Source organism: Melanerpes formicivorus, unplaced genomic scaffold, assembly GCF_026170545.1.
Source record: "Melanerpes formicivorus ecotype bairdi unplaced genomic scaffold, bMelFor1.0.p_v2 SCAF_19, whole genome shotgun sequence".
Taxonomy (NCBI): domain Eukaryota; kingdom Metazoa; phylum Chordata; class Aves; order Piciformes; family Picidae; genus Melanerpes; species Melanerpes formicivorus.
The window spans coordinates 10,588,560-10,601,424 of record NW_027142371.1 but is presented as its reverse complement, the minus strand read 5'-3'; the positions used below and the strand labels follow the sequence as shown (position 1 = coordinate 10,601,424).

General features: G+C 42.5%; 1 protein-coding gene across 1 annotated transcript in view; it reads right to left on the bottom strand.

Moving 5' to 3' along the window:
* Positions 1 to 12,865, bottom strand: part of CDH4 (cadherin 4) — a 480,516-nt gene that overhangs the window by 88,864 nt on the left and 378,787 nt on the right. Inside the window, exon 6 of the mRNA XM_068150049.1 lies at positions 9,799 to 9,943. Within this exon, the coding sequence (XP_068006150.1) occupies positions 9,799 to 9,943 (145 nt within the window). The remainder of the gene's footprint in view (positions 1 to 9,798; positions 9,944 to 12,865) is intronic.

Below are 12,865 nucleotides of genomic sequence, written 5' to 3'. Positions count from 1 at the left end.
ATTTGCCCCAGTTCTGCACAGTGCATCACCTAACGAATACTCAGTCCAGATGGTGATGGGTGTAACTGTATAAACTCCACACCTGGCCTACCAACTCAGGTAGATAACCTGTTGAAAGAAAAAGATTTTTCATCAAATAAGGCACATGGTATGTGTAATGAAATACCTAACCTAGTACATCATGTCAATATTAAATCAAATTTGTTGCATGTTGAACAGCTCTTCTGAGAAGCAGATTGAATTATCATGCACAGCTAGTGATGACAAGATTACTGTGCATTAGCTTTCATTAACTAATGTGCCAGGTTCATAAATCACCTGAGTTAAAATACGTGGCATGATGAAGGAGATCTATCAATAAAAGGCAGGAACCCAAGAATCTGCAACTTCACAATGCATTCCTTTTGATTTCCCAGAGACCAGGATCTCCTAGATGTTTTGTGAAACAGGGTACTTTTCAGTCTCACAATGGATAAGACACATGAGAGGGATGCTTGAAAGCAGCCTCTATGGAAAGTATTCCCATTAGATTAATTAAAGTTTCTACAGGATAGGCAAAATAATGCCTTGCAGAACCTGGAGACAAGGAAGCAAAGTGAGATATTTTTTACCTGTATATACAGTTTCGTTTATCAGTTTTAAAATGAATTGCATCTGCTTGTAAAAGACTGCAAAAAGATTACATTATGTTCACTGTATCTCCTTTGATCTCTACATGTTAAGCAAAAAAAAAGCAGCAAAACAAGAGAGAGAGCTGCCCTCTGTATGTTTAGGCAGATAAGCATATAGTTGTAAATAAATGTTCCCCCCAATCACTTTGGAATCTAAGAATCAGCTCAATTCTTTCTGGCCCAGGCAGTCCCAGAACATGCCAAGGACTGCTAATTCCCACCACGTTGTGTGCAATCTCTGCTCTCCCATCCATGCAGCTTCATTTCTCTGTAAAGACTCAGCTTTCACAGTTTTAAGGTGTACAAACAATATCTTAGCACAGTTGTGGTGCTCCCAAAGTCTTCGTAACAATTGCTTTATAATTACCATTTTTCTATGCTGGTTTGATATCCATTAGTTAGATTTAATGCATGTTAAAAGAAAGAGCTAATGGGCACTTATCTGCAATACAAATTAAAAAGAAAAAGACAAAAACCCCTTTCACTTTGCCCTTTATACCACATATCACTATAAAAATACTCCATCTGCTCTGTCTGCTCCTGTAATATAAACACAGAAAGCCAAAACTTCATCCAGGTTTTACTGATAAGGCTGATTCTCCCCTTCAGCTCCATCTTACAGTTTGTGTTTTTTAATGGCTGGTAAATGGTTGTGGAATCATTAAAGGTTGGTTAACCTTCTCAGTCTAATTTTGACCTACAAGATACTTAATTTAATCATTCCCCCATAGAAAAGGATTGAATCATTATGTGCAGACATGTGGTGATGGCCATATTACATTAGATCTTCATTAACCCAAGTTAATAATGGCTTTGTACTAATGGAAACCTCCCTATCCTCCTAATTTTTTTCCCCCCAAATTGGAAACCTCACTAAGTGAATACTCTGCATCTGATGCTAGACAGGGAGAAGACAATAAATAATGGAAAGATTAAATACTGAGAAGCAGTGTAAAATTTACAACACATCCTTAAAATAAAATTTTCTGTTCAGAAGAGTTTCCTGGCAGTAGTTTTTTCCCCCCACTGAGGATGGGAGTCTTCTGTCTCTACTCAAATAGGAACACTTCACCCTGCAGTGTGATTTCATTCCTTGCAACAAGGTCTAGGGAACAGAAAGACAGTGCACTAGGAAAGCAAATATGTCAAAACCAAGTTGCAAAGAAATATATGATGGGATCCTGAACAACTCTTCAGAGTACCACTATTCACATAATTACTTGTATACAGCTTCCCTATGTAAAATATGCTCTTTCTTACCACAAACATGCTGAAGTGTGTGCACTACTTGTGTTTTAAATTGATCAATACAACTAATCAGATTCTTCTGTTCTGTACATGGGGGGGATGTGAGAGGAGGGGAGGGAGGGGTTTGGCCCCAGGTCCAGAGGCCACAATATGGCTGAGCCATGCCAAATTAGCCTTAGTTGCCTTACCTGACCACTGGCAGCCTAAGCAGCACAGCACAGAGCTCCTCATGTGTGAATTCACCTTGGCAGCAAGTAAAAATTTGAGAATGGTATTTGGAGAATTGCTTTAGCATTAGAGACTAAACCCTCTCAGCCAACAAACTTGTATCCTCAGGCAGAAAAAACAAACTGTATTCAGTAGGTGATTTGAAGCATTTTCACATCCTGGCTGTTAAGGGTTTCAAATGAAAAATGAGGAGCTGACTCACCAAAGGTGCTGAGTGCAGTTATACAGGGACACAGGAACGTGGGCAAGGCATCAAGATGACAGAAGTACCTGAAACTACGGCAGATGTAATAAATTGCAAATATGCTTCAATTAAACTGCATCCCACATGCTCTAGAGAGAAAACTAAACAGAAACAGTATTTTCCTTCTGAATGATATTCTTTGAGTCATAACTGATAGCTACTGTCATACTCTTTCACCATTATTTTTGTAATCACTGGCAAATTCTGACCTTTCAAGCAGCTAACCTAATTCATAAAGGAAGCCACCTCCTAATTAGCAGAGACAGCAGATTCTCAGCATCAAACAAGGCAAGAGCCAACCTAATGAGAATAAAGAGTGCAAGCAGGTTTGGAGAAATGACTGAGTGAGTCAGAGGCTGTTGTCACCCAGCACTGAAATAATACCTTCTCACTGTTAAAAAGGAAATAAATACCTCCAGAGAGAAATGAATAGATGCTCTGAATGCACCACACACATGTGGGTGGCCAGATTTGAAGGTAACTCTTGTCCAGCAGCCTGCACCCTACACAGCCTGTGCAGCACAGAGAAATAGCAGAAGTCAAACTTCTGGATGGGCAAAGGCACATCCAGCCTTTGAGCAAATAGTTTTGACTCCATATACCAGTGAGCTTCAGCTTGGCTGAGTTCCTACAGATGAATCCTCTTGATTCCTACAGGCTGATTCAAAACATGGAGAAAGTGTGACTCAGGCCAAGGGATCCTGAACACCTTCACAGCACTGTGCTTCAAACTATGTCTAGGCTTCATGATTAATTGAAAGCATATGCAGCTACTGAAATCATTCAGACCTGGCTGCACAAAACCTGAGACTTAACACATCTTCCACAAGGCTTGAATTCAGTCCTTGAAGTTTGAGAATATAATATAATGTATTATAATATAAATACTGCAATACAGATAATACTCTGTTATTTGTCACTGCTGGTTAAAAGGATGCAGAGTGCACTAGTGCAGTGCTGTAACTCCCCTCTAGAGTGGTCTCAGAACACGATTTCCACATTTTATTTCTTTGAGTCAACTTGGCCTTTTTTTTTCTAGATGGAAAAGCCATCAGTCTGGGGATTTGCATTTATTTCTCACCTACAGTCCTATAATTCACTTCCTTGCTCTTGGGACTGGATGTTTCTGAAAAGGAAATTAAGAGGACAGATTTCATAACCACTCACCTCGAAACAAAATGGAAAGCACTACCAGATGTGTCTGCAGAAAAACAATTTCTTATCTTAAAATTGTGCTTGGCTGAGCAAAAGAACCTGAAAAGAATATTGTGTATCCTAAGTCTGTGTGTAATGTGTGAGAGAATAGAGTTGGGCTGGACAAAGCCGTTTTTAACAGCATACAAAGCACAAGGATAAGAGCAGCACCTACTCAAGCTGCAGAAGATGGCATGGCATTGATGCATAGCTTTAGGCATGTGATGAACCCAGAAGTAATGCACCCAGCCTGGGAAGAGCTCTGGGATGACTGGAACAGTCTGTTGAGACCTGCCCTGGCTCTTGAAGATTTGAACTTTATGTGATCTCTCTGAGATACAGGGCACTGGCATGATTTCTAGCTTCCAGTGCTACCAGCAGGAACATGCACCAGGCATGCAGCCAGCTCACTCTGGGCCATGTCACCATCAGTAGCAGTCAGCCCAGGTCCAGGTGCTCAGGTGCTTTGCTGAATTAGGTTCTTCCTAAATAAAGAGTACTAAAACTAATACACCTCCAGGCTGGTAAAAAAATATTGAAGGTTATAATTATGAGCAGCACCACAGAGTTTTTGGGATGGGTTGTAATGGAAGAAAGGGGTTTTCACTCAGTGTCCTAGGAATGTTTAAAAATGAAGTGTCTTCTCTTCAGATCTCAAGTGCTGCTACTTTCTTTTCCTCCCTGGCCACCCAGCAACACTGCTCCTTCACTGACAGAACCCCCTGCAGGACACCAGCCACCTCTTTATGAATGGTACTGCCAGCAACACTGCTCCTTCACTGACAGAACCCCCTGCAGGACACCAGCCACCTCTTTATGAACGGTACTGCCAGGTTGGAGAACAACAAGCCAGAATCCAAATTCTCCACATGAATATATATACAAATGCAACTATATGCCTTAAAAGATTAATTTCAGAAGCCTTAAATTGCAGTTTAATTTGAAAACTAATTCAGCCTCATAATTGGCTTTCTGTTCAAATCACTGAGGCTAAAGATTTAAATTCTTAATATTCAGATGACTTTCAAGTTTCTGGCCCCATCTGTGCGTTAGTCCATGGTGTTAATCTCTGAGGGAATCTCTGCTGGCATAGAAATAAAATAAACAAACTGGGACACTGGTAGAATAATCAGCTTTTAAAATACTTGTTTTGGGGTTTTTTTTTTGTTATATACTGCTTATTTTTATGAGATTTCTTTAACTCAATTTGCCACATATAGATTTGGCTCCCAGCTATTTAATTTTTCACGTGGCATGCTATCAACAATTATTGTATCAGAGTTCCATGAAACCAGGAGGAGATGGGGAAAGTTTAAATTACAACATTTCTCATCTAAGAAATACTCATGTGCCTTTATTTTGGAGGACTGTCCGCATTTGGCACTCTTTCACACCACTCCTAAGGAGGGTGGGAGGACTAAACCATCCTGCATGACACCATGAGAAAGGAACTAGATGGAACTCTAGGTTAAAAGAAACCACTTGGACTTCTGCTGTTGATTTGAAAGGGACAGAGAGTTAGTGAAGTGGAAAGGATGAATGGGAATAGAAAAGGCCAATGTGACAGGAACAAATTGTTTTGGAGAGATGTGTTAATTTTTGACAATCCTTCTGTTAAAACAAAAGAGATACAACCCAGAGCAAAGCACTCGACTTACTGAGGAGCATTTCACATTGACCTTTTCAGAACTGAATGCTTCAGTTGAGTAAGACGTCCACATCCAACCATAAGGTACATTTTGTGGTGGTTATATCAAAACTAAGCTTCTGCAGTGACCAAAACAATCTTTCTCCATCACATTTTTGTTCCATGATTAAATTACCTTCTCCCATCCCCCCTCTCTTTCTCTTTTACATTTAAGCATTTTCATTCTACCTTATTGAGTAATTTAGGGGTTTTTAATGGAAGCTGTAGAATTTCTTTTGAAATAGCTTTCCCCAAGGACATCCCTGGAAGGCTGCACAGCCAGCAGTACCAGTGCAGGGGCTGGGCTTATGGCAGGCAGTAACTGGTGTGGTACAGAGAGGAAAAATCCACTCCAAAGCCCATCTCCTTTCTGCTGTAAGGTGGTGGAGTCTTCATGGTGCAGCTCGGAGCTGTGGGCTTTGACAGGGCAGCAGAATCCTCACAGGGCTGGCAGTGCTGGGCAGTGAAGCTGTGCTACCTGTCCTGCTTTATCAGTGCTTGAAAGGCAACTTCTGCAGTGCTGGGACAACTTCACTGATTAAGGCTGCCAGAGGGACCAGGGGAATTTCAGCTTGAGCTTGCAGCTGCATTTTTAAAACTTGGTTGTGTTCTTCGTATGGAGGTAAAGTTCAAAGAGGCAGAACATTATTCAATATGAGTAAAACATGGTCTTTTAAGATACACTTTCAAACAGTGGCACATTAAATCAAAACAACTCATGGAGAGGGAAAGCATGGAAGAAAAACAGTCCTGTGGAGGAGAAAACCTATCATCACCATTCCTGCTGTGCAGTTTCGGCAGGGCATGCATTTGCCCATTTATACTGCCCAGGTGCATGACCTTAGAGCTACATTTAAACGTTTTGCAGAGTATCAGAAATGGGAAAATGCATGCAATTCAGTCCAAGAGCCAGCACATGTTTGAGGATGCAGAGGGGCCAGGCTGTGCCACACGTGTTCACACTCCAGAGAATGTCACTCCACCAAGAACGAGCTCCTGATTTCAAGAGCACCATGCTACCGTGTAAGACACTATTTCAATTAAGTTATTATAATCTTAACCAGCAAAAACATCCCATTATAATTAATAATACTTGATGATTTCTTTTCTATTCCTGTCAAGGGCTGCTTCAAGGTGACTTGCACACTGCAGAGAGCACGCTCCTTGGAAACCCAAGCAGTCTGAGTGCTCTGCAGTCTGGGAAGCCCCTTCACTTAAACCTCATCAGACTGTCTCTAATGAGTCTCTTCACAACGCTGCCAACTCTTACAGCTCTTAGACAATCCCCTTTGAAGGATATTTGTATTTTAGGCTAAAGCAAACTTGCTTCTTTCATGGGAGGCTAAGTGCCCAGCAGCATCACACCGTGCTGCAGGCTGGAGTACGCATCCTTCCTGTGTACTCATTTCCTTGGTTCACTCTACCTCCTTTTGGCTTATTCACTGTCAAGTCAGTAGGTCACATCTTGCTCTGCCACCCTCCATCCCCTGACAGGGCCAGGCACAATTTGCAGCTCTCCTGCAGGGTCAGAGAGGAGACACAGTGCTGTCTTCCAGCTCACTGCACCCCGGCTGCTCAGAGGGGATCACACTGTCCTTGGTGATGCAGCATCCCTCGGAGCACAGCCCTGCCTGTGATGTCTTCTCTTTGTCCTGAACTCTGGACTGTGCTGTGACAGCACTGCAGAGCCCTTTCCTGTGCAACTTCAAGCTGGATCTGCTCTATTGATCCTGTGAAAGCTTTATAGGGGCTTTCCCTGCAACTCAAGGTCACTGTGCCCTGCTCAGTATGTGCTCCACAGCATATTTTTGACAGTCTTGCTCTGCAAAATTTGCATGGATAGAGCTTGAGCTCCATATGTGCCTTTTTTTCTAAACCTGGGCAAAATTCCTACTGACTTCAGTCACTGGCTGCTCACACTGCTGCCCTCAGTCAGCATTTTTTTGGAGATACTCTAATACTCCCGCTATTTTCCTCATAAGAGGTGTGCAAAATGATTAAGAACACTGCAGATACAGTGGTAATTGAGTAATGCTGCATTTTTAATCACAGCCATTATAAATGGGCATATGGAAGATATGAGAAATAACAACTGTACAGGATATCCAGAGAAGCATTTTCAGTCCTCAGGCATAGTTCAATAGCAATGAACAGTGGAAAACAAATGCTGAACTCCTGTAACATATAATAAGATATTCTCTTTTTGTTTGCTGGAAGCAAGTCTGCACTTTATACATGGATACACACACACATATCTATTTATAGATGCATATACACATGCAACTTACTATTGAACCAATACTGAACACATTTTGCTGTTACCTTTAAGAACATCCAGTGTCTTTCATTTGTTGACCACTTCCACAATCATGAGTTCTGGCCAGATAACTTTTTCTCTTGGCTGGTGTGGTACTTTCTTTGCTAATATTCTGAAGCATTGTGAACTATAAAATAGTTTCCAAATCTTTCCACTTAGGATCTGCACTTAGTTGAACACATTGTCTAGGTTTGTCCCAACACAAAAGAAGGATACCTAACTTTGAGGCAAAGGGGGAGCATGCAGACACCCTCAGTAACTCTATGACCTCCCTATCACTTTCTCAAAGACATAACATGATGATTATTGCCAAGTACACGCAATGAGGGCCTCAGATATCCAAATTCCCAGGAGGTTCTACAAAAGGAAGGAACAGAAATTCAATACTAATAAAAACCTTTAAAAGAATACTGATTAAACAGGAAAGAGGGAAAAGAAAACCCAAATACATCAAAGACAAATGTAATTGCTTTTGAATAAAACCAGATTGCTTTCTACCTACCTGCCTTAAAGGCAAGCACTCCAGCCTGGGATACAGAATACCAAAACCCAACAGTAGAAGCAGAGGCACAAGTGTTTTGTAGGCAAAGTTATCCTATTCTGATTTAATAGCTCAAAGGCTTACCTGGGTGTCAGACAAGAAGAGGATGCAATTTACTGCTTCTTTCACACAAATAACCAGAGCTAGTTAAAACATTTGGGAACACTGAATATTGATCTGTCCTACAGTAAGATGTAAGAAATTTGATTTGCTATGGAAATGTTGTATCAATCTTCAAACCCAAAGTGGCCTTCAAATGAAAACCAGAAAATCTTGCTGGAAGACACCAGTAGAGCCACCAGCTCAAGGAGTTCTGCGTCCCCTCTGGGGAGCAGGACTGGGATCATCACTTGGAAGCTGGTAGATCATCACCCAAAGCATATCAGGAAGGGAGCTGTACCTACTCTTTCCTCCAAAATAATGTCACATTCTGTCCCCACGACGTGTCACCACAGCAGCCCATTCCTCACAATGCTGAGACAATCAATCATGACTGTGAATCACCTTGTTAAAAACAGTGGCCACCGGAGACTTCCCTGTGACACCTCAGGCAGCACAGAAGCCATGATAAATGTTTGCTGACACAAAACAAAGTCAGGCGGTGCTTAACCCCTCAGCTGGCAAACAACTGAGGATAAAAACTGCCTGGGAAAAACCTCCCTCACATTTCAGGAGGCTTCCAGTTGCACTGGTGACAGTTTTCATAGTATAATTTATGTTTGAAGAATGAATCTACTCATATTAGTTACGCTTGGCAATAAGCTACAACACCCCATTTGCCAAATTGGAAACTACATTTTGGGGGATGCACCCTACTTAACAATAAATCCTTGACAGAGTTGAAAAGAAAACATTAAAGACCTCTGTAATTGTATTCTTCCAAGCATATAACTGTGTTCAAATAAAAATAATCATAGAATAGTTAGGGTTGGAAGGGACCTCAAGAATCATCTAGTTCCAACTCCCCTGCCATGGGTAGGGACACTTCACACTAGATCAGGTTGCTCAGAGCCACATCCAGTGTGTAACTTACACCCTCACTCATTTTTGACCTGCAAATTTTCTGATGTTCTGCAATGGCTTTTTCCCCATTTCACCTTTTCTCAGAAAAGCCCATGGGGATGGAGGCTGAGGCAGTAATTTCACTGGGAATAGTCCCACTTGAATAGCTTTGCACCAGGCCCCAAATAAGAAAGTATTTTCTTCTCATTTTGGGAAACACAGACCTACTTGGACTCTGACTGGGTGCCAGATACTGCATTTTCAAACAACTGGATTAAATATCAAGGTGGCAGGTATTGAGCACTTCAGGCGTGGGGTCAGTGAGAGGCCACTGCAGTGCTGGTTTTCAGTGCTCTGAATAAGAGCCCTGTCCATGGGCAAGAAGCACATGGAATGGTAACAGAGAGCATTACTCTACACGACTGCTGCTTTTGAAAATTCCACATCTAGCGAGGGAACACCAGGATCCAAGTTCCCTCTAACCCAAATCTGCACTTTCTCACTGTCTAGAGAAAGAGACACCAGTTGAATTGCTTTCATCTCCTTCCACAAAAAGCCACCATCATCAATCTCTCCTACATTCTCTGTTTCAAGAGAAGACAGAGCCACCATGCCAGATTAATGTTTGAAAGCTGGTGGTAACTCTAAGACTTTTTTCAACTGTACCTGGTTTAGAGCCTTCATCAACGGATCCGTTATAGACTTGGTTTATAAACTCTGGTCTGTTGTCATTCATATCAATCACATAGATGTAAAGGTCAATAGGATTCTCCACCTTGTTTCCATTCATATCCACTGCATGAGCCCGGAGCTGGGAATAAGCACAATGAAAACACGGTATCAGCGATCGGTTTGATGCAGAGCGAGAGACCATGTTTTGTAAGAACTGACTTCACCTCATAAACACGTCCCCAAAATTGAACAAAGTGGGTATCTAATTGCAGCAGAAAGCAGTGAGATGGTTTCCATCCAGACTCTACACACAGACAGCTTTTCAAAGCTTAAGAGAATATTGAAATAATATTTTAAAGCAGTAATTGTCAGTGGAAGTGCTTTATCTCTGGTTAATAGAATCTGCTAACAGATCACTGTGTTTTAGTTTTGAAGATGTGGTGAATCTTGTCTGGCAATCTGGAAAGCAAATTTTGCTTGGTTCCAAATGCAGCCAGGAAATGAGTTTAACTTGAGAGGTTTCTTACGGGAACCTGCAGCTTTTCATACCCACAGTACCAGGGATTAATAAGGGAAGAGGTTTCAGAATGACATTAGTGTTGTTTATTCCTTGTTTAATCATGGTCTCTAGAAACAGCAGCAGCGACCAACCCCATTGCTCTACGCACAAAGAGACATTAAAATAAGTCCCTTTCTTTCAAATGATGGCAGCATTTGTGGCACTAAGAATGAAATATTTTGCTCAGGCTTGACTAAAATATCCGGTGATGAAGCATTACAATAACCAGAGCCACAGTGTTAAGTCCTCAGTTAAACTGGAACTGCGGCTTTATCTTATTAGCAATAACCATCAGTAATAATGCTCGTAAACAAGAGCATCTGTTTTCTGAACAAAAGGGACAGATACAGCATGTCAAAATGAGTAATTAATAAAACAAAGCAATCAACAATAGTCTGGAACAATCAGTAATCAGGTGAAAAAAATGGATAGCTTTCTCATTAAAGGGAACAGATGGCTACTCTAAATGGTGTGTGCGCTGAACGGAGCTGCTGCTGCCAGCTTCAGAACAAACCCAGACAAGTGAGGACAGGGTGGCACAGCCCTGACAATGGGTGGGTACTGGAGAGGCATCACCTGGGTGTGAGCATGGCAGATGCCCTATGTCATCCCTCTTTGTTTCAGAGCGTGCAAGCACTACTGGACCTCCACAAAAACTGGGGATGGTGCTCAGGATGACTGTGACATCCCTCAGGGCTGGTGGGATGAAGAATGAATGCTTCAGAGGATGTCAGCTTGGTGCAAAGGCTGGCTGGAAGAGCAGGGTTGAGGGACAGGGGACACACCGGCTCATGCCTTCAGAAGGACTGAAGCCTCTGGTTCCTCCCAGCAGCTCCCCGGGCCATCAGGATGCTGCCAGGAGTCAGAGCTCCTGTGCCAAGGAGGTCTCCAGCTCCTCTGATGCATGACAAATAAATGTGCTAATTGCATTAGCACTGGCTTCCGTCTTGCGCTCTCGCTGTGCCTGTGATTGATGCAACTTTCTCCTTCATCTATGGTGTTCGGAAGTCCAGAGCTTAACAAAAGAAACTGCATACTATTAGGTTGGGCTGGATTAACATTTAATCAAGCAAAGAGACCAAACTGCCACATGAAATGAGCTGGGAGCAAAACATTCTTTTTAAAGGAAGTTAAGCAGCACATTTTCTTTAAAGCCTGAAGAAGCCCAGCTCCCGTTTCAATACAGGATGTGCCATTTGTATTTCATGACTTGTAATGCTCTTACTATCTGCATTCCTTGCCTGCATACAAACTGCTCTGACTCCCACCTGTTGAGCTATCCTTCATCACGTCAGACGTAGCAATTCAATAACTTTACCAGTCAGAGGTCAGGCTGCCTTTGAAAAAAAGTAATTCGAAGCTAAAATTAAAGTTATTATCTTCAAACTGAGGCAGCACGGGGCTCTCTCTCGCTGCATTCCCAGCAGCGGAAACGGTTCCATTCAGAGATAAAGCAGAGAGCAAAGCTGGTATCTTCCCCCTCAGATCTAACTCTCCCCCTGCAAATTTTTAATTACATTTGATAGCTTTTGTTTGAAATCTCCGAGAGTAAGGGGTTTCTCAGCAATGCATGTCTATCTGCTTGTTGCACTCACTAAGCACATGTACCCACGAACGTGCTCCTGCCTGCACTCAAGGAAAAAAAAGATTCAATAAGCAAGGCTGCAGGAGTCTCATCAAACCGGCAGTGACACGCACAAGTGTCCCCTCTGTCCTGAGCCCAGTGCTAGCCGCTGGGGAGATATGGGAGGGATGACAGTGACTGAGGACATGGGTGGTAGTGCAGGCACTGGTGCCCTGACTAAGGGTTTCTAGGTAGTCAGGACAGCACGTGCTCCTCAAGCCCAGTACAAGAGACCTCTCACCTTTTTCTCCTGGACTGTGCTGGTGTCTGGGAATTCATACCTGCTCCTCTTTTGCCCTCTATCACAGCTGTTGCTGCTGCCCTGTCTGCCCACCTCTCTTCTCTCTCCTGCTACTTTTTTTCCTGACTTCAAAAAACTTTTCTTCTTTTTCTCTCTTGTGCTTGCTTGAATGAATTTCCTCTGTTCGTGTTCTTTTAACAATTCTCATGTGCCAATGCCTCCCTATCCTTCCATAACACATTGCTCCTCTGTGGTCAGTGCCAACTGCAGCCAAGGGAGAAGAGAGGCTTGAGCCAGAGGGCTGAATCTCAGCTGAGCTCAGTGGGAGCTCTTCCTCGCTAGAGACCATTCCCAGCTGAGAAAGACAGGAAGGAAGGAATCCAGTGGGGCAATCTCTCCACTGGGAAACTAGTTGTATCTCCAAAGCAGATCAGATACTACATTTCCTTCCTTAATTCATCTTCTTGTATTCATGTGGCACTCTCAAGATGGACAAGACAATTTGTTCTGGAGTTGTTCAGATGCCAAGGAAGAACTCATTTGTGTGAGGCATAGTTTTGAGTCTAACATGATACTCTGCCTCTCAGGCTGCCATCTGCTCCCACCTATGACCAAGAGGGTGTTTTGGTGGTAGAGT